The 22,402-nt window shown below is 46.3% G+C and overlaps 1 protein-coding gene across 1 annotated transcript in view; it reads left to right on the top strand.

Annotated features, from left to right (window-relative positions):
• The first annotated feature begins 489 nt into the window (after positions 1-489).
• TARS3 (threonyl-tRNA synthetase 3) overlaps positions 490-22,402 on the top strand; it is a 42,216-nt gene continuing 20,303 nt past the window's right edge. Inside the window, exons 1-11 of the mRNA XM_043434576.1 lie at positions 490-844; positions 1,992-2,051; positions 3,163-3,359; positions 10,030-10,153; positions 11,675-11,796; positions 12,987-13,104; positions 15,268-15,332; positions 18,285-18,363; positions 19,237-19,383; positions 20,197-20,295; positions 21,996-22,162. Of these exons, the coding sequence (XP_043290511.1) occupies positions 542-844; positions 1,992-2,051; positions 3,163-3,359; positions 10,030-10,153; positions 11,675-11,796; positions 12,987-13,104; positions 15,268-15,332; positions 18,285-18,363; positions 19,237-19,383; positions 20,197-20,295; positions 21,996-22,162 (1,481 nt within the window). The 5' untranslated portion in view covers positions 490-541. The remainder of the gene's footprint in view (positions 845-1,991; positions 2,052-3,162; positions 3,360-10,029; positions 10,154-11,674; positions 11,797-12,986; positions 13,105-15,267; positions 15,333-18,284; positions 18,364-19,236; positions 19,384-20,196; positions 20,296-21,995; positions 22,163-22,402) is intronic.

Genomic DNA, 22,402 nt, shown 5'->3' with positions numbered 1-22,402 from the left:
CCTTGAACCTGTTCAGGGCCAACGCCGCTCCACTGGCCGGCCTGCCGGTACCCGGTGGTCTCCCCCCAAAAGAGTGCCCAACCTGGGTCCACCTGCCCCGCCCCTTACTTGGCTCCTGCCCCTCTCCACCGCCCCGCCCCTCGTTCCGTAGCCCCGCCCTGCAGTGTACAACCGGCCCCACCCCTCCCATTGCCCCGCCTTCCTTACGCTGCCTTTAGCTCCGCCTCTTCTCTTCGCCCCGCCCCCTACAGGTCCTATGGCCCCGCCTCCCCAGAGCCTATCGTCCCACCCCGGCTGTGCACAGCCGGCCACACCTTTCCACATGGCCCCGCCCCTACAGTTCTTATAGCCCCATCCAGTACCTGCGTTCTCGTCAGCTCCTATCGCCCCGCCCCGGCAGTGTACAACCAGCCCCACCGTGCCCTGGAGCCCCGCCCCCCCGTTTATATAGCGCCGGCCGTGCCCCGCCCCCGCAGTGCGCCCCTTCGCTGCCGGCTGTCCACGCGTGGCGCTGGTGCGTGTGGGAGGCGAGGTTGCTGCCATGGCGGCCGAGGCCCTTGCGGCCGAGGCGGTGGCGTCGCGCCTGGCGCGGCAGGAGGAGGACATCCGTTGGCTGTGGGCGGAGGTCCACCGTCTGAGGGACGAGCAGCTGAATGCGCCGGACCGCTGCCAGGCCGAGGGGCCGTGCCTCACGCGCGAGGTGGCGCAGCTGCGGGCAGAGAACCGCGAGTTGCGCCACCGCCTGCACCGATTGCGGCTGTGCCTTGAGGAGGAGCTGAGCCACCAGGCGAGGCTGGAGGGCGCTGAGCGGTCGGGGGCGGGGCGCGGGGCCGCAGGCGCGCAGGTACGGAGGAGGGGGCTGACTGCCGGGCGGGGCGGGGCAGGGAGCGTGCGCTGCTGGCCAGGGGTTGGGGGAGCGGCAGGTGCGGGTACGCTGAGGGCCAATGGGCGGCAGGAAGGTGCTGAGACCGGACCTCCTCCCCGTCCCCCCCACGACCCCTCTCGGACCCGGAGCCCACCGCAGGCCAGGCACCCCAGGGCCGCTGCGTTTGCAGCGATCGCCAGGCTGACCTAAGGCAGTGATGTCTCAGCTCTTCTAAATTGTCCGCTACTCATTTTCTTAAGTGGCAGAAATAGGGTTCTCCTTTCTTTGAAAAAAATGCTGCGGTGTTTAAAACTCAGTGTTCTTTGCTTGGGCAGAAGAGCAGCAGCTCCCTATAGAAACCCCTTCGTTCTGATGAATGGCTGGCCTGACCTGTTGACGACAGGTGACTTGGGGTGTTTGGTCCTTGCCTTGTTTCCGAGGCGGGGAGGTGGGGGGAGGTATGTCTTGAGATTTGCGTATTTAACCTTGTCACTTAATAGTGTTCTGAAAGATTGAGGACACGAGGAGAAGGGGGCGACAGAGGGTGAGATGATTGGATGGCATCATCGACTCAATGGACGTTAAGATTGAGTGAGCTCCAGGAGATGGGAAGCCTGGCGTGCTGCAGTCCATGGGGTTGCGAAGAGTCAGACATGACTGAGCGACTGAGCACGCATGCATGTTAGTGTTTTGATTCACTTACCTTCCAGTGACGTAGGGCATTTTAAGTTCTTACTGTGGCTCAGACTGTGGATGCTCCTCACTTTTTTGCCAGGGGACTGGGTGTTCCTGGGTAACACCTTCCTGAAACAGTGCATTTAAAATCGCTGATGACAGCTCTGCAACCGACTTCCAGGGACATTGTTTAAGATTTGGGGTGGGGGAACCATTAAAGAGCAAAATATATTAAGTGCACTTAGCAAGAGTGTGTGAAAGTGCACAGTCAGGAAGGACTGAACCCAAGAAAACCACTTACCTGTTGAGGGTTGAAGGTGGTGGTCAGGAGAGCCTCTCACATGGGATGCCTGCTGCCTGCCGACCTGTCCCTCCCCTTCCTTAGACTTCAAACCTGTTGCTCTTTGTGGTCCTTGGTATAAGTTGTTTATTATTTCCATTTGTTTGTCAGCCTCCTCCTAGTCAAAGCCCAGAAGAGGACGTTAGAAAGGAGATCGAGCCTGACAATGAGGTAAGTCATTGCTGTGGAAATAATATAGAATACTACCTGTAATTTAAATACGCTTATATAGTTAATTGCCCAGGGGTGTGTGTGTGTGTGTGTGTGTGTGTGTGTATTTGTGCTCAGTCGTGTCCAACTCTTTGTGACTCCATGAACTGTAGCTCTAGAGCCTGGGAGCCACAACTACTGAGCCTGCACACCTACAGCCCATGCTCCACAACAAGAGAAGCCACTGCAATGAGAAACCCATGCACCTTTAATAGAGAGTAACCCCCACTCACCAAAACTAGGGAAAAGCCTGTGCAGAAAAAAAGACACAGCATAGCCAAAAATAAATAAATAAAGATTAAAAAAAAATAGCTGTCTTAACTTAGAGATGAGACAGCCACATAGCCATAAAGCACTGCTTAGTCTAAATTAAGACAGCAGAGCTTTTCTTTTGTGTTAAGGAAACTTTGTTGCTTTTTTAATATAAGTCATTACAGCAACTGGAGAGAACTGATAAAGCACATCAACATTTGGTAGGAGCAGAGGAGGAGTACTTGGCCTCACAGGGATCCCTGGGGTTGAGGAGTTCAGACACATTGGAGAAACAACTAGAGAACAAAGTCAGATAGTGTATCAATTAAGGGCTGAGTTGTGTGACCCTGTGCACACACTTGCTAAGTGTGCAGAGAAGGGCGATGCCAGTGGGTATAGCAGTTGGAAGAGGAGGGCTTTGCGTGGCTTGGTGAGACCTGGGCTTCCCAGGTGGCTCAATGGTAAAGAACCTGCCTGCCAACACAGGAGCCTCAGCTTCAATCCCTGGATTGGGAAGATCCCCTGGAAAAGGAAATCCAGTATTCTTGCCCAGAGAATTCCAGGGGCAGAGGAGCCTGGTGGGTACAGTCCATGGGGTCACAGAGTCAGACAGGTGCATGAAGGCACTGAGTTGGGAGGGGGTGAGCCCTGTGGAGGGGAGTCTCTAGAGGGTGGGAGTTAAAGCAGAGCCTAGGGGCTGGTGCAAGGGGATGCCCTGGGCCTGCTGAGGAGGGTGAGGCTTATTTAGAGCTGAGCAGTTAGAAAAAAAGTCGGCTGTGTGTGTTAACCTTACCATATTCTGTATTCTTATGGCTTTCAGGTGAAGAAACCACCAAATTTTGTGAAGGAAAGATTGAGGCTTTTTGAAATATTGAAGAAAGATCATCAGCTCTTACTTGCCGTTTATGAAAAGAAGGGAGATTCAAGCAATGTGATCACAGTAAGAGTGGCTGATGGGAGAACAGTGAAAGGGGAAGCTTGGAAAACAACGCCTTACCAGGTGGCTGCTGAAATTAGGTAAACCATAGTGTGGAGCAGATAATATTAAGTGCTGCGCCAGAGCTTGGTGAGGGTGTGTTCTTGGGGCTGCTGAAGTATTTTTATCTTAGTTGAATAAATTAAATGTAATCAGTTTATTTATTCCCTCTTGGCTTCTAAAGAGGCCATTTAATAAGTAATTGAATGTCAGAACACAGTCTCTTTCTCTTTAAAGTGTCCAACTTTTAGAGTTCTAATAAAAATACGTAGTAGAGAAAAGTACCTATAATCCTTGACAGGCGACATGATGTTGACTCGTTTTATCATCAAGATACTTCCATGAGATTTTACAGGTCTTTTGTCGGACTTGACTCCAAGCCATTCTTCTGCCAGTAGATAACCATGGGTGAGTCTTTGGACCAGTGTGGGCAGATCCCTCCAGCTGTCCAAGCCTGTTTTCTTATATCTTAAGTGGAAATGATAATACTTTCATCATTTACCTTATAAGGTTGTAAAGATTAAATGAAAAAATGTATATGGAAGATACTCTGAAAATTAAAACCTTTCTAGAAATGTGCAAAGAAGGCTTACTAATTATAGATTGAAGATGTGTGTGTTAGAGCTATGATCAGACTTGGAATAGGTGCCTTCATCTTCCTAGAATTTAGACACTTCAGTGAAGTTACGTTATTCTGACTAATGTTAATTCCTGGCATTATATAAAATTCTGTGGAAGCTGTAGCTCAGAACTGCCATGTAAATAAACTTATTATTTAAAAAGCAAACTTTTCGACAATTCAAATCCTCAGATTCCTTTGAAAGCTATGGTTAAGATTGTGTTTTTTTTATCCTATTACATCATATACTCTCCAGGGCCCTCCCATCTGTTCCTGTGCTTTCCAGGAGAGATGGATAGATGCACTGGGAAATTGGACTTTGAGGCAAAAGTAACCTTCTGTCTCCTCGTGGAGAGTCATATGCATGTTGTCAGATTGAAGTCTGAGCTGCCCTGCGCTGAAGAGATGGTCCAAGCTTGGCAAACAAGGTCATTTCATTCTAGGCCATGTTCTTTGTTGCTCTGTCAGTGATGTTCATTTCCACAGGCACCAGGTCAAAACCACCCTCGAGTTTGATGACAGAAGGGTTGCAGGAGTTGTCTACAAAGTAAAGTTGTCCAGAGCTAAAGGATGGACCTAGCCATGTCAGACATACCTGATAAGAAGAAAGCAGAGGTCATGATATTACCTTCAGGTGGCAGAACTCAGGGATACACTCATCGAGTGGGAGACTAGGACTTATTTTTAAAATAGAAGAACAGTGTAATCCGCAATTTTTCACACCCCTTTATGAGTTATATAATGTAGCATCACACCAGAAATGCAAAATTATAAGAACTCAAGAGTAGCAGGCTTTAATATACCTGTCTCAGTTCTTGATCAAATAGGTCAAAGTTAAGATGACATGGTCTGAATGGTAACATTTAAGGTGGGCTTCATGGCTACTCCCTGGTCTCTGTGCTGTGGCCAACATGGTGCCTTCTCTCTTGGGACATGTGGTTGTGCTTTCATCTCCTCAGAATAAGATGCAGAAACACACAGTTAGCATTCTGTGAGCAAAATGCAATCCATTGTGAACCCAGTAAACATTAAATGGCAACAAGACAAAACAAAACTAGGAAATTGAAAGAAAGACTTCAGGATACTCAGGTGAAGGGAAATAAAAACAAATATTCTTAGGAATAGAAAGGAATATTCTTAGAAAATACTTCTTTTTTTTAAAAAACTATTTATTTATTTGACTGTGATGTGTCTTGGTGGCAAACAAACTCTCAGTTGCAGCATGTGGGATCTAGCTTCCCGATCAGGGATCAAACCATTTGCATTGGGAGCTCAGAGTCTTAACCACTGTACCACCAAGGAAGTCTCAGAAAATGCTTATTATAGGAGAATACATTTCAATATCTGTGGAATAAATCTGAAGTGGTGATCAGAAACAGATTTGAATTGCTGAAGGCTTTTATTATCGAATAAGAAAAAATGAAATGACCTGAGAATTCAACTCAGGCAGTTAGGATAATTAAACAAGGAGGAAACTCTAAAAATGTGACTTAGAGAAGTAACTGAAAAACTCATAAGGGTAAGGGTGCAGTGAGGTGGCTGGATACAAAAATAAAGTTAAAAATAATAGTTTTATAAAGTTATTCTGCCTGTTGCCTTGGTTTCCTGAGAGTAGATTGCATAGATGATTCTTCCTGTTCTGAAGGAGTGTAGTAGGCCTTCTGAAGTGCAGTGCATAAGGTCCAGATCATTCAGGCAAGGATGGGAAGATTTGAAATCACTTTGGAGAAATAGCTGTGTGTAAGAATGACACCACAGACAGGGAAATGACAGATGTGAAAAAAATGCACCATATAAAACAAATGATCACTCCTTAAATAGTTTTTCATATTAATAGGAAAATGATGAAAATTTCAGAAGAAAAAAAAGTCTTAAGAATGCAAATTAATTGTGTATTATAATATCTTTTGGTCTATCAAAGGTTTACTAATAGCAGTTAATATTGATAGCGTTTGGCCCTGCTGGAGGGGTGGACGCAGAGGTGCTGTGTCTTTCTTAAATGTTTGAACCCCAGCCCTGACCCTGTCATCCTATACATAGCCAATTATCCTCAGAAAACACCCCCACAGAAAAAAATGGGCAAAGGACACTTGATAGCTCAGTGAAGAGTAGCTCTTGGCTTGTGGTCCCCAGACCAGCAGCACTGGCATCACCTGGGAGCTCGATAGAAGAGCAGCGCTCCGGGCCCCTTGGGAGTCAGTCAGTCACCTGTGCTCCCAGTGCCCTTGGGGCTCCTGACTAAAGTGCTGCCGGAAGAAGCCCCTCGGAGACCAAAGCTTACATAAGACACATGCTACTCTCCCCTTACAGTGTGGCGGAAGCCTGCTGGCGGGTATCTCTGGTCCAGGCCGTTTTTCATGGACCCTGGTCCCCCTTTCACCATCTTGTCACTCAGCTGACCCTTAAGTGGGGTTTGTCCGTATCTGGGGTGCAGGCTGTGTGTCACCCATGGACCAGCTCACAGGCCAGGGGAGGAGCGGCTGAAGAATGAGGGTGCTTTGAGTCTAAGACCCCGGAGTGGCACACTTTAATCCCCCAGGGGCTGTGAGCTCGTACGGAGTCACAGGCTCTGCCGAGCTGTGGGAAAATGGAGACACAGCTCCTACTGACCCAACGCATATCCAGCCCAGGTGCTCTTGCCACGGGAGAGAAGACTCTTAGCATCAGGCCCAGTGTCTCCCGCCCGTGTCCCTTGATGTCCAGACCTCTGTGAGTAGCCCCCTGCCTCATGCCCCACCGTCCCTCCTCCCTCCCCTGTGAGTGGACTCCAGGCACCTCCAGTGGCAGCAGAAAGCCCGGGACTGACTTTAGGTGAACCACACAACCGCCCTCCTCGCTCTGCCCATCAGCCGGCTGCAAGCAAACTAACAGACAAGGCTGCTTGTGTCACATGGGTTACAGTGAGGGATAAATGCAATCACGGACATTTGGAACAAAGAGGACCGGTGCAGCTGACATCGAGGCAGTGTTCAGGAGCTCTCGGGTCCTGTTGGTTTGGGTTGGCCTGTCTGGCCACCCTTTGTTCTCTGAGAGTAGCTTGATTGCCCACTGTCCTCTTTTGGGCCTGGTTTTGCAGTTTGGAAGGTACATTGTCATCCCTTGCCCTCACCTGCCATGTCTCAAGTGTGGACAGCCATTGGGTATAGAGGCTGCGTGTTTGGTGCAGCTCCCCTGGTGCACATGGTGAAGGTGGGGGTGGGGGGTCTCAGGGCTCCTCTGAGGATCAGTCATGGGTGTCTGTGAGTGCGGCTTATGGTTTGTTCTGCAAAACAGTTCCCTCAAGCAGTTAACTGAAGTAGGCCTCTCACCGGAAGCTTCTAATCAGTTTCACACGAGAGTAATCTTCCTAAAGAGTTCTCCTAGACCGGAACTTCTCACCCTCTTATTCCCTGACTTTGTACTTGACTCATTTGTCTCTTCCTTCATTTAATGGACCAAGATTAGACATACCATAGGCCAGGGGAGAGTGGCTCCCTTACTCTGACCTGTGCAGTTGGACGGACCCATCTTGTCTGTCCCTGTGTGGACTCTGAGAAGGGCTGTCACTGCCTGTCCCCTTGCCACCTCTGTTTGCAAGCAAAATAGGTTTCACCTGAGCATCCCTTGGTCTGGTGTGTGCATGCTCAGTTGCTTCAGTCGTGTCTGACTTGTTGTGATGCCATGGACTGTAGCCCACCAGGCTCCTCTGTCCACGGGATTCTCCAGGCAAGAATACTGGAGTGGGTTGCCATGCCCTCCTCCAGGGGATCTTTCTGACCCAGGGATCAAACTCACATCTCTTAAGTCTCCTGCATTGGCAGGCCAGTTCTTTACCATTAGCGCCACCTGGGAAGCCCTCTTGGTCTGGTTGTTGTTGTTTAGTCGCTCAGTTGTATCCCACTCTTTGTGACCCCACGGACTGCAGCACACCAGGCTTCCCTGTCCTTACTTATCTCCCGGAGTTTTACTCAAATTCATGTCCATTGAGTTGATGATGCCATGCAACCATCTCATCCTCTGTAGTTTTTTGCTAAAAGCCACAGGAGTTCCCTGGCATATCCCAACATTCTGCCTTTTCATATCTGTTTGCTCATGTGCTACAGGCGTTGTGAGCAGATGTTTTGCCTGTAAGTCTTACGAGATACTTTATTGTGCTGTAACAATGGTTGTTAGCTCTGCGCATCTTAGTGTCTCTCCTTGTAGCCGCTGCCCATCTGCTAAGCCAGTGCCATATAACTTGTCATGTTACTTCCAGGTCCTTGTTCTGTGTTAGTTAAGACACAGGCCAAACTGCTGCAGTGGAGGCCACAGAAAACTCCGTGGCTTAAATGTGGTCAGCATCTCTCTGAGAGCAGTCAGGGGCTGCAGGGTCCAGGCTGGGGGGCAGCACTTCTCCATACCCTCATTTGGGGACCTGAAGTCCTTCCGTGTGGCTGCTGGGTGGTCTGGTACGGTGTTGCCTTGTCTGTGTGGTCCAAAGGTTGTAACTCACTTGTGTTCTATCCACAGAGGGCCGGGAGGGGGTGGATTGGTGCCCTGCATAGTCTAAAGGCAGAGATGCAGCCGTGTTTCTGCCCATCTCCTCCACCTTAGCCACACAGCCCCCTTCTGCTGCAGGGCCAGCCAGATGCTGACTGTAGAGGATGGAGATGATGGACTGGAGGGGCCCTGAGCTGCCTGACCCGGCCAGCAGAAAGGAAAATGAGATTCTACTCCTTTGACAGTAATACTGAACATTTATTAAGTTCTGATTATGAGTACACCTTATTTTTGTTGTTGTGTAGTTGCTCAGTCATGTCCGGATCTTTGCGACCCTGTGGACTCTAGTCTGCCTGGGTCCCTCTGTCCATGGAATTCTCCAGGCAACAATACTGGAGTGGGTTGCCATTTCTTTCTCCAGGGGATCTTTCCAATCCAGGGATCGACCCGCGTCTCCTGCCATCTCCTGCATTGCAGGCAGTCTTTACCACTGAACCTCCTGGGAAGCCCACACTTTATTTTATCCTCAGAATAAATATATGAAGAAGGTCCTGTAATTCCCATTTTACTGATAAGGAAAGTAAGGCTTAGAAAAGCTGAGTAAATTGTTCAGGGTTCAGCCTGAGGTTGGCCTGACCCCAGAGTGTGTGCTCTTAACCACAGGGCTGTGCCCCGGCTCAGGGCAGTCACAGAAATACAAATGAAAACATTACATTGCCAAGAAGACATAATTTTGTACTCCCTGAGAGCACAGAGAAAGGTATTCTTAGGCCCTCTCCTGGTAGGGAAATTTGGCAATGTTGTCCAGTTAAGTTGTTAAAAGTTCAAATCCCAAAAGTTTACTTCTAGAATTTTCCCCAGAAAATAGTCAGGAACTAAAATGTATTCAATATTCAATGAATATTCAAGAATATTCACTGCAGCATTATTTGTCACTGCCAAAATAAAACAAGACAAGCAAAACCCTCAAATTATAACCGAAATGCCCAGCAATAGTGGGTTCATTGGGCAAATCTTAGTTCTACTGCAGCTGTCAGGTAGCATGTTTTACAAGTCTGTCTGCTGTTGGGGAAAATGTCGTGGTTTGCTGTTAAGTTTAAAAAGTGAGTGAAAGTCACTCAGTTGTGTCCAACTCTCTTGCGGCCCCATGGATTATACAGTCTATGGAACTCTCCAGGCCAGAATACTGGAGTGGGTAGCCTTTCCCTTCTGCAGGGGATCTTCCCAACCCAGGGATTGAACCCAGGTCTCCTGCATTGCAGGTGGATTCTTTACCAGCTGAGCTACCAGGGAAGCCAAAGTTTAAAAAGTAGGATATCAGATAACATAAGCAGAGTAATACTTTCAAAGTTTTTATATTGATGTATAAATGTTGTGAGTACTTATCTCTGAGTGGTAAGATGTATGTGATTTTATTCCTGTGCATTCTGTTTTCTGAATTTTTACAGTGAACAAATCATATTTCTTTTGTACTTAAACATCACAAAAATTAAAAAAAGATCTATCCTATTAGTTTACATTTGTACTTTCCACTTAAGAAAGAAACAAACCCTGGAAATTAATTTCATGTCTTGTTTTAAGGAATAGCTTTAGTCTGTGATGGGTTAACCCCGACATGACTGTCCTCTCCCCAGTCAGGAGCTAGCAGAAACCACCGTGGTGGCCAAAGTGAACGGGGAGCTGTGGGACCTAGACCGCCCACTGGAAGGGGACGCCACCGTGGAGCTCCTCACCTTTGAGAATGAGGAGGCCCAGGCTGTAAGTGTCTGAAAACCAGCCGACCACACTTTAGGTGTTTATGTTGTCAGATGTACCATGTACAAAGTCACACACTAAAGGGTAGAACAGTGGGTTTTGTGATTTTCTAAGTTTGGTGTTTAATAAATCTAACATGACACCATATTTAAAAGTGATTCATAAAGAGCATGAACAAAATATGTAATGAAATACATAGCTTGCATATATGTGTTAGTTTTTCTCACTTAAGGACTAACACTAACAACTGTCACCTAGCTTCATACCAGATGCCACCCTAGAACTTGTGAACCTGTGTTGATTTCCTTGGTCAGCTGACCAGCGTCCAAGATGCTGGGTGCATGTGCCAATCCTGTGGGCAGCAGAGTTCACAACAGGTGGAAGGGATAGTTAGTAAGCAAATCAAACAGCTAGATGCTTTCAGGTAATGTCAGCCTCTGGAGAGCATCAAGTAGGAGCCAACCCGGAGCAGCTGTGGTAGCTGGCCTAGCAGGTGGTTTTAACCCTTTCCTGAGGTCAGAATCCTGCTGAGACCTGAGCAGTTTCCCACACAGGTGGGCTCTTGGTTGACCTGCAGACATGGTTCTTTAACAGTGGGCTGCTAAGGGCCTTCAGTCTGTCAGAAATATGGGTGGTGGGGACAGGGGACCACCAACCTTAATGTTCTACAGAGGGGTCAGCCTCTTTGACATTCTGTCCCCCTGTGTTCAGTGACATCATGAAAGATAAAGCATTTATCATATTATCACGGGAAATCTTTCTAGAGTGCCTGATCAGTCCACCCCTGGCACCTGGTGTCATGCTGTAGGGCTTCCAGAATAGTTGTGGTTGCTCGTGAAAATGAGAATGTTACCTCCCAGGCTCCAGCCCCAGCCCTGGTATACATTATCTAGGCGAGACCCGGTGACCTTGTCACAAAAGTACCATGTTAATAGTATGCAGAGCTCAGATGATTCAGTAACTTTTCCTTCCAAGAGACTCCTCTGCCTTCCTGAGTCCTCTTTCAAACTTCATGGCCACGTGCTGTTTAGTGTGGGAAGACTGCTGTGTAGACGCAAAATCTTGTTAACGTGAGCGATGTCAGGAACAGCCACTGTGGCCGCATCTCTGGCTCAGAAAGGCTGGCCAGAGGAGGAGGAGGAAGGGGGCCAGTGCTCACACTCATAGGCGGCCCTCTGCACTGGGCCTGAACCAGCTCTGGGTGGCTGCTCTGCTCATGGTCCAGTTCTCTTCTGCTCATGGTTGAGGCCCAGAAGGAAGTGGTTTAGGAGCCGGGCTCAGCGCTGCTCAGAGTAAGGCTGCAGGAGAAGCACATAGCCTGCTGGTGGGGTGGGGGGTAGGGTGGGGGCAAAGTGGGCTCCAGGGACGGCTCAGAAACAGGCGGGTCTCAGCAGTCTGCAGAGACGACACTGCCTGTGTCCTGGGGTCTGTCACCTGATGCTGTACCCACATGCTCACTCGTCCCTGCGTCCCCCTGGTGACTTCCCATGATGCAGCTGTGGCCTGGCCTCTGTCGCTCCGCAGGTGTACTGGCACTCCAGCGCCCACGTACTCGGGGAAGCCCTGGAGCTCCACTACGGGGGCCTCCTGTGCTGCAGCCCACCTGGCGATGGTGGCTTTCACTACGATGTGTACCTGGAAGACAGGTAACCCTGAGAGCTTACTTGTCAGTGCGTTGAGTATCTGATACAGGACATGATTACAGAGGGGGTAACCATTTGTGAAAATTATTATTTTTTATGAGTGTAGATTTAAGGGTAACTTCTCAAGTGGTTTTCTTTCTTTCCTCAAGAAAGACATGACACACTATTTATCTGACCTGAGGCTTGTTAGGGCAGACTACCGATTCAGACCAGAGTGGTCAGGTTAATCCCCGGAGAGCAGGTAGTCCTCGCCGTGATGGTCAAGGGCAACGTGCCCCCCAGCCATACATCCCATGGCTGGTGCCAGAGGGGCCAGTCTCTGGAGGTTTCACATTCCCTAGGTCTGTGCATGAACTCCCGAGCCACAGGCCCCACCTCAGCCCTCCTTACCTCTCACGAGTCTATATGGAAACCTTCCCAGCTGTCAAACTGAAACCCAAGGGTCCTCCGTACCCCACCCTGGTCCTCATCCCCCACCCTGTCACTCCATCCAGTTCTGCCTGTTTTGTCCCCTCAGTAGTTCTCCCTGACCCCCCTTCTCACTCCTTCTGCCTTAGCGTAGACCCCTGGCATCTGTAGCCCGGTTTCCTATGGTTCACTCCACCTCCAGCTGTTACCTCCACGCTGCCCGAGCGCCCAGTGCTCTGTAGCTCCTCTCCTAGCCCAGCCAGCTCGTCCTCTGTGAGCACCCCTACCCACCAGAGTCATCTCAGAATGTGTAGATGCCTCTTGTGTGCTGGGCTTGGTGCTGCTGACTACCTAGTGGAGATCAGCCTGTCCTCATGGGCTCAGCCATCCAGTCGGGGGAGACAGACGGAAACAGACGCACCACCACTTGCTGCGGGAGGTGACAGAGCTGTGGGACAAGCAGGTGGGCACTCAGCTGAGAGCTCAGTGACCTGGAAGTAGGGTGTGACGGAGGATGGCAGGGAGCTGTCCCAGAGCATCCCAGGCCTCTGTGGGGCAGCCTTGGGCCCAGGGGTGGAGGGGTGTGGCCCATGAGACTGGAGGGACATGAGCACAGATGGTGGAGGAGGGAAGGAGTGGGGGTTGGGGGGACATGCTGAGTCTCTGAAGTCCCGGACCGTAGAGCACCACGTTCTTCTGGGAGAAAGTTGGTCTGCTGATGACTAGGGCCTCAGGTCACAGGTGCAATCCCAGCGTCTGTGGCGACTGTTGCGTCTTCCCTGCAGGGCCGTGTCCAGCACAGAGCTGCCGGTGCTGGAGAGCATGTGCCAGACCATCATCAAAGAGCAGCAGCCGTTTGAGAGACTGGAAGTCAGCACGGAGGTCCTCCTAGACCTATTCAAGGTGATTACGGGGGGGACTTGAGCAGTGATAGCACACCACTGCTTTAAACAAATGGTCAGTCCCTGCTCACCACATTGTTCCTAACGCTTGGTTCAAATTTGCAATGCAGATATAAGTAGGTGAAGGGCCGGGAGAATAGTGTTCATTTGTGTTTTATAAATCTGATTAATCCTGAGTGTTGTTAGTACTCCAGCTATTGAATTTAACAATGTTAATAATACCATATAAAATTCTGGCTTTTCCTCTTTTCATTGGGGTTTTCTGCTAGTTTTTAAAATAGATTCTAGCCTGGAGTAACCTGTGTAAAACTTCAACTTTCTCTTTTTATTGTTCAAACTAATTTACTTAAATATCTTCTAAATTTTATTTTTAAAATCATAAATGTCAAAGAAAACATAATTTGAGAGTGCATGCAGTATTGTTAGTTTCGTGGGCTTGAATTAAAAAGTAGATTTAGATTTGGTAAAAGTTGTAGCTGCTTTTGTTCTGTGTGTGGTAAACTATCCAAAATATAAAAACTACTGTTTGAGTCGCGCTCTAAGTGGACAGTTCTGTGGCGTTAAGTACTCGCACACTGTTGTGCAGTCACTGTCAGCACCCATCTCCAGAGCTCTGCACCTCCCAGCAGTTACCCCGAATCCCCGTTCCCCACCCCTTCCATCTCCTTGAGAGTGACTGCTCCAGGGCCTCATCAGGTGGAATCACACAGTAATCGTCCTTCTGAGTGGCCTGTCTCAGTGTTGTGTGCTCAAGGTTCATCCATGTCGTAGCAAGTGTCAGAATTGCCTTCCTCTTTTGAGGCTGAATAATATTCATTCCACTGTATGGATGGACTACCTTTTATCTATTCACTCTTTGTCAATGGACATCGCTTGACTACTAAGAAAAATGTTACTACCTGGGTGTACTCGTATCTGTTCAGGTCCCCACTGTCAGTTCTTTAGTGTATACCCAGAAGTGGAGTTGCTGAATTATATGGAAATCTTGTGTTTAATTTTTTGAGCAACTGCCATACTGTTTGCCACAGTGGTTGTACTGTTTTACATTCCTACCAGCATGAGCGTTCCAGTTTCTCTGTATTCTTGCTAATTTGACTTTTTCTTTCTCTCTCTTCCCTTCCCTTTCCCTTCAAAAAAATAAAATAACCATTCCAGTGGGTGTGAGGAGGTACCCCATTGTGGTTTTTATTTGTATTTCTCTAATGGCTGGTGAGAGCATCTTTCCATAAGCCTGTTGTGATTTGTAGATCTTCTTTGGAGACGTGTCTGTTCAGTCCTTTGCCCATTTTTTAATTGGGTTGTTTGTTTTTTGGTGTTGAGCTGTAGGAGTTTTTTATATACTCTGGATATTAATCTCATATTAGATATGTGATTTGCAATTATTTTCTCGCATTCTTTGGGTTGAGAACTAAACTCCATCAAAACTTTGTGAAGAAAAATGACTTGATTTTAACACGTAAGTACACAACAGTTAGATCATACAAATCCATTTTTTTCTCCCAACAACTACCTCCTCTAAGTAGTTATTTAATACAAAGTATCTGGCACAATAGTAATAATGATGAAAGCAGAAAAGTGTCTGCTAAGTTTTTTAATGTAATAATATCATTTACTGTAGACTTTGTTTTGATTTTTTTGTACAAATTCATAATGTAGCTATGTCTTCAGAATTTTATTTATTCCATGTAGTTAAAGCTGAAATCTAGAACAGTCCAGTCTAATAATGCCATTCCCAAGTCTAAGCCCTGTATGTCATCTGAAATTTTCTGGTAGCCACATTTTAAAAGTAAAAGAAAGGTGAAATTAATATTTATAACATTTTCTTTAACTCAATGAATCAAAAAATATTACTTCAACATGTAACCAACATAAAAAGTGATTTTATATTCTTTTTTTTTTCACATTGTGCTTCTGGAATCCAGTGTGTTTTGGCCTGGTGGTGCCTCTCAGTTCAGATCAGTTACATGTCAAATGCTCAGGGCCCACACAGGCTCTGGGCACCCATCCTGGACAGCACAGAACCGGGCGCTGAGCTCCATGTGTGTCTAGGGTCTCAGCACCTAGAACATAGCAGATGCCCGTTCAGTGTTTGTTGGAAAAAGGGAACATTTTTTCCCACTTAAAAGTTTTATGTGATACTATTTGGGTGTATTTTTCTTTGTAGTACAATAAATTTAAATGCCGCATCCTGAAGGAGAAGGTGGACACGCCAACGACCACAGTTTACAGGTAACGTGTATGTGTGAATTGTAAACTCTGCTCAGTGATGCATCTGAATGCGTTAGCAGAAGCAAGTTTGTCTTTGAGTGGGAGGTCTGATTGTAAGTTTGCATGGTTGATAAAGTACTCCTTTGTGTGGGGACTCTGAAATATCACCACAAAGGGAGGTAATGATTTTCTCATTTGTATTTATCAGAATGGTACTAAAAAGCCACAGGATTCCCTGGTGGCTCAGCAGTAAAGAACTCTCCTCCTAAAGCAGGAGACGTGGGTTTGATCTTGCTTTGGAAAGTTTCCCTGAAGGAGGAAATGGCAACCCACTCCAGTATTCTTGCCTGGAGAATTCCATGGGCAGAGGAGCCTGGCGGGCTACAAGTCTATGGGGTCGCAAAGAGTTAGATGCAACTTAGCAACTAAACAACAACAAACCCACATTCTGTTTTGGGGGTGTTAGCTGTAGAGCGCCCCTCTCACTGCAAGTGAGACCGTGTTCTCAGGGCCTCATGTTTTGGGGGGCTGTTCAGGAAAGGAATTCTGTTCATCCTCCTCTGTTCATATTGGGAGACAGTGGAGCTGTAGTGGGCCATCTCCTCAGGTATGATGCTCTGCCTCTCACCACACTCTCCACTATTTGGGGGCCAAGAGCATTACCCTCTATGCATCAGTAAGGCCAAATAGAAGTGGTGTATAGCAATGACCATGGGAACCCAAACCCAAACCCTTAGTTCTGCTGGACATCAAGCTCCCAGCCCCTCTTACTGTCTACTTGTTCAACTGCCTTATGAGTACTGCTTGTCCCCACTCCTGGTGTCCCCTTCTTTGACTGCCTGTGACCTTCTCAGTCCCATCAGAGAAGATTTGTCCCTGTAATAAGTATGACCACAGATTTCCTGCACAGGACACTTCCTTTCCACACGCAAGTGCTGTGGTTCTGTGACTTAGCTGTACCGTGAGTAAAGTCACACCCCTTCATGCACAGCTGGGCAGTGTATTTCCTGAAGGATCATGTGAACATGTGGCCACTTTATGCTGCAGGTGGATACCATGTTTGTTTTTACCACTCTCCAGTGACCTGATAATATTTTATTGTTTATTACCTGTAATACAAATAAATGTTAGCATACCATTTCAGAGTTTAAAAACAAATGAGGAAATTGACAAGATATGGTGAGCTTTAAATTCCTGACTTTTAATACTTGATCTTTTGGGGTTTTTAAGTACAATTTTATTTATTTATGGCTGTGCTGGGTTGTCATTGGTGTGAGGGGGCTTTCTCTAGTTGTGGAGAGTGGGGGCTCCTCTTTGTTGCCGGCCCTAGAGCACCCAAACTTCAGTAGTTGTGGCACACAGGCTTAGTTGTTCTGCAGCATGTGGAATATTCCCGGACCAGGGCTTGAACCTGTGTCCTCTGCATTGGCAGGTGGATTCTTACCTACTGCATCACCTGGAGAGTCCCTTTTGTTTTTTTTTTAAACATTTCTTAGGTCAGCATTAACACTTAATTTTTCAATTGGAATAGCTTGTATTTAATTTTTTGAACATAAATGACTTTTTTCCCTATGGGATTATTTAAAGATTGGCTTATTTAAGTCTTTCTTACTAATCAGGCATTTTTTTCCATTTCTCTTGAGCATTAACTTACAATCTCCTTTTTGGACAGAGAACAGTACATAAATCCTGGTCATTCAAAGAAATGGTGTTTTCATGTTTAAAACTTCATTCTACTTTGATGAATAATCCAGTCCCTTTATGTGTTCATTATGATTTTTAACTTTTTAACTAGTGAACTTTAAAAATATTTAAAATTGGTTGGAATAGTTAAGGAACAACTTTCTTTTTTTTACTAAATTTCCCTTAAATTGGTTGATGTTAAGTTACCTTCTCTCTGACCTGCATTATTGGTATCTTAACTCTGTTTATGTTTTTGTACTTGGAGAAGAGTCTACTCTTGTTAGGGTTTTATGGCCCCTTGTTCATTACAGGTGCGGGCAAATGCTTTATAGTGGTTTCATCTCTCATCTAAACTTTTGCATCATCTAATAAACCAAAATACAAGTAGGCATTTTGTTATAAAACCAGAGTACCTGAAAACAAGTGAAGAAAACCCTTGAATTTATATATTTATTTAATAGAGTTTATTTTTTGGAGCAGTTTTAGGTTTGCTGCAGAATTTAGAGGACGGGCAGAGAGTTCCCATACACCCCTGCCCCTGTGTGCATGTGGCTTCCCCATGGTCAAGATCCTCCCCCATCCAGAGTGTGACATGAGTTATAGTCCATCTACACTGCCATGTCTCTGTCACCTGAGTCCAGTATTTACATAGGTTTCACGCTTGGTGGTGTGCGTTCTGTGGGTCTGGTGAAGTTTATTTTTGACATTAAGTGAATGTATTTTTTTATATCTTTCATGTAATTTTGGTTTTGAAAATTAGCATAGAGCAGGAAAGTGGATTTTTAATTTTCCAACAGTGAAAATTTGTGAGAGCCTTGTGTGTGTCCAACTGTTTGCGACTGTGTGGACTAAAGCCTTCCAGTCACCTCTGTTCATGGAATTTCCCAGATAAGAATACTGGAGTGGGTTGCCCTGTTCTCCTCCAGCGGATCTTCCTAATCCAGGGATTGAACCCAGGTCTCTTGTGTCTCCTGCATTGGCAGGCAGGTTCTCTACCACTGAGCGACCTGGGAAGCCCTTTAAGAGCCTCAGGATGTGACAGTGAAAAGAGGTGTGTCTGTCTGCAAAGTTTCTTTCAAAGATTCTGTGGCTTCTGTATGCGACCTGAAGGGGGAAGATTGGGATCTGAGACCAGGTGACTCACCTCTTTCCTGCACCCTAAATTAAAGATGGATTCACACTAAGTTGTTCCTGAATTAAACATTGCCCCAAAACATAGAACATGGTTTCCAACCAATAGTCCCCAAAGCCGTAACTGTGTCTGGACATGTTTTAAATATTTCACCCCAGGTGCGGTCCACTAGTTGAACTTTGTAAAGGCCCTCACATAAGACACACTGGAAATATTAAGGTCATAAAAATTTTCAAGGTAAGGATTGATTTTTTTCTGATATAGTAAACTTTAAGTGAACTAGATAAGATAGTAGTTCAATAATGTCTTTTATAATATGAGCACTGTGCCACTTTCAAACACCACATGTGTATTTGACTTTTATATGGGCTTCTAAAAATAATAGTGTTTTAGGATTGATAATTAGAACATTTTACATTGCCTTTGATTGTCTGTCATTTAACATTACTGTAAGTTTCACAGCACATTTCATTTTTATCTGTGAAGATATTCTGTATACTCTTGTTTTCTTGAGTTGTTCTAATGTGAACAAGAGTGTTTATCTGCCGTGAGAATAATATAATGTAGGAAAAGGAGGGGAAAAAGAGATGGAGTGGTGTGATGCCGAAAACACGCTGTGAAAGCAAGAGGCCTGGGACTGATTGAGCTGGCCTGACCTGCCTTGGTTTTCTCAAGGCAGGAGGAGGCAGGTGGAGGAGGGGGCTGGCCACCACACCCCTTTCTCCTTCACTGCCCTCTCCTGGGTGATGCACATGGTGCTTGCCTTCCCTCATTTTCACATTTTCTTTCTCACTTTCCACTCCTAGAACCCACAGCAGACTAACTGTAATTTACTGATTAATGGTGTAATTTGGAGTGGGAAGGTTTAGTTAGAAACAATCTAAGATTCTAAGTCTACAGGAAGTCCCCTGTGAGTCAGCTGTGCTGATGTTCAGGTGGGAAGTTGTATGTAGTCCCTCATCCCTTGGTGTCCAGGATGCCTGACTTATATCCAAGTCCACAGCAGTTCAGGCCCCTGGTTAGAACCACCTGCACATATTAGTATTTCAGAGCGGTTTTACTGGTCACCAAGAGTTTGACGTGTTTACCCGAATCTTGTCTGATGTTTAGAATTCCTTGGCATACTGGGAGGACAACCCTGAGATGGAAATGCTGCAGAGAGTCTACGGGGTGTCCTTTCCTGATGAGCAGCGGATGGCTGCCTGGGAGGAGCTCCAGGAGGAAGCCAGAGCCCGGGACCACAGGACAATCGGGAAGGTGCGCCCGCCAAGCGCTGCTGCACTGCTCTGGGACCAAGGCTCGGAACCAGGCTGTCTTAATGCTGACATTTCTTCTCCCCTCCTGTCTTTTGTTTCCCTGGTACTTGTGGTTTGCTGCTGAGTTCTTTCATACTCCTACCCTCAGTGTCTACTAACCTTTTTCCTTCTTGTATTTCTATTAGATTTTAAAAATTGCACTTCTCTCTCATTTTTATAATGATATAAAATTTTTTAAAGAAAAAAGAGTGTATACCTGATAGTATACTTTGTATTTGGGAAGCAGAGCAAGAACAGTACTTGCAGGCAGGTGGACCTGGTTTAACTCTCAGTCCTCCAGTGGGAGCTGTTATGTGAGGGGCCGGCGCTCACTGTGGAGCTCCGTGTCCTTGGCTCTGCTGGGGGGTGTGTGGGGTGGCAGGAGGACGGACGCTGGAGGGTGGTGGCCACCTGGGCGGACTCTCAGCATGACGGCTATGCAGAGGTCACTGCCACTCAGAGCCCACCTCCAGTAGTGAACTTTCCTGACCTTTTTGCCATGTCGACTCCTCATGAGATCCATATCTCAAGGTGCCAAGTAAGAAATCGGCAGTAAATCCCAGGTGAAATAAAAGTTAAGTTCAAAGCTGAGTAATCATAAATATGAGTTGTAACTTCACATGCACTGTTACATAAGTCAGATTCAAGTATTTGGAATGTCATGCTACTAGAACTTGGAAATAACTGAGTGTATGTTTTATTCTAGCATATCATATATGTACAGTAAATATATAACAGCAGTGGAATTTGAAATGCAATTACTTTTTCAACCTAGGAACAGGAACTTTTCTTTTTCCATGATCTGAGCCCTGGAAGCTGTTTCTTTCTTCCTAGAGGAGCCTTCATTTATAACACACTGATAGACTTCATACGAGTAAGTAATTTTTTAAATATTCTATGCTTATTCAACTCCATTTTGTACTTTACCATTTTCTCTCATCATAAAATAGCGAAGCATTTCCATTGATTTTATTTTAATAATACCTAGAATTTTGAACCTCAAAGAGAAATGCTGCATTGTGCCTTCAACTAAAAACATTGAGACCATTAGTATTTTCCTTGGATTTCATTAAATGTACCTCTTGTCCATTTGAGTTTCTAGAGCACATATGATACAAAGATAAACTTTAGGCCAACTGTGGAACTTCTTGTGAGAGAGGAAGGAGGAAATGTTCTGTGTGACACCTGAGATTGCAAATGATGGTGGCCTTAAAAGTATGTTTGACACAACTCCAAATCTCCATACATTTTAGATTAAGGTTGAGGTGGAATATCCTGAGACTGCCACAAAAGCACTGAAAAGCCTGCTTCCATTTCCAGTATCCCATCTTTGTCAAGCAGGGTTTTTTGCAGTGAAAGTGAAAGGCATTCAGTCATGTCCAACTCTTTGCAACCCCATGGACTGTACAGTCCATGGAAATCTCCAGGCCAGAATACTGGAGTGGGTAGCCTTTCCCTTCTCCAGGGTATCTTCCCAACCCAGGGATGATCAAACCCAGGTCTCCTGCATTGCAGGTGGATTCTTTACCAGCTAAGCCACAAAGGAAGCCCAAGAATGCTGGAGTGGATAGCCTATCCCATCTCCAGTGGATCCTCCCAAACCAGAAATCAAACCAGGGCCTCCCACATTGCAGGTGGCTTCTGCAGTGACAGCAACCAAAACGGGATCATGGAGTAGGCTGGACATACACAACACGCTCCAGGTGTCACTGTTTTCCAGCGCCCCTAGATGGGACCATCCAGGTGCAGGAAAACAGGCTCAGGGCTCCCACCGATTCTGCATTATGGTCAGTTGTATAATTATTTCGTTATATATAACAGTGCAATAACAATAGAAACAAAGTGCACAATAAATGTGGACTTCCCAGGTGGGACTAGTGGTAAAGAATCCACCTGCCAATGCAGGAGACCTGGGTTTGATCCCTGGGTTGGGAATATCCCCTGGAGGAGGGCATGGCAACCCACTCTAGTATTCTTGCCTGGAGAAATTCCATGGACAGAGGAGCCTGGTGTGCTACAGTCCATCCATGGGGTTCAGTTGTGTCCCATAGAGTCGGACACAACTGAAGTGACTTCACACACGTGGACACACACAATAAATGTAAGACATTTGAATCATCCCAACCTCCGCTACCCCTGCCGCCAGTCAGTGGAAAAATTTTCTACCCCAAAACTGGTCCTGGTGCCAAAAATGTTGGGGACTGCTGTTATATACTACATACCATTATATTATAAAATGAATATGTGCGTGTATGCTTGCATGCTAAGCCGCTTCAGTCGTGCCCAACTCTTTGCAACTGTGGACTGGAGCCTACCAGGCTCCTCTCTCCATGGGATTCTCCAGGCAGGAATACTGAAGTGGGTTGCCATATAAAGTGAATATACTTATATACTGAGCATACATGAATCTTTCTTTTATGATCCATAAGGTACCATGCTTAAAACCAAGGGCATATTAGCTGTGAACTGATGTAAGGCATGATCCTGAATTTAGCAGTCCTTGTCTGGATATCTCTTGCCTGCAGTTATGCCCTGCCCCAGCAGATTTCAGCTCTGCGCGCCTGTCTCCTTTAGGAGCAGCACCACCAGCGCAACTTCACGGAGGTCCTGTCCCCCAACATGTACAGCTGCAAGCTCTGGGAGGCCTCTGGACACTGGCAGCATTACAGTGAGAACATGTTCACCTTTGACATCGACAAGGACACTTTCGCCCTTAAGCCCATGAATTGCCCAGGGCACTGGTGAGTATGAAAAATGAAGCAGATCTGTACCTAGCAGGTACTTCACTACAGTTAGTTTTTAATGTTATTTTGCTTTTTGGAGTTAAGAGGATCCTTTAACATGAAGAATGGTGTTTAGAAATCATCTTTACCAAGTTGTTTCATTCTGGAGGATGAATTTACTTTTAAAATATGTTTGCTCTTTGCCAGATGTGGGCTGTTGGCTGGAAAACATTTAGTATTTTGTGCTTCTCAGAGGAT

The sequence above is a fragment of the Cervus canadensis genome, chromosome 17 (assembly GCF_019320065.1).
Source record: "Cervus canadensis isolate Bull #8, Minnesota chromosome 17, ASM1932006v1, whole genome shotgun sequence".
NCBI classification, from domain to species: Eukaryota; Metazoa; Chordata; class Mammalia; order Artiodactyla; family Cervidae; genus Cervus; species Cervus canadensis.
This window is presented reverse-complemented; position numbering and strand designations above follow the sequence as displayed.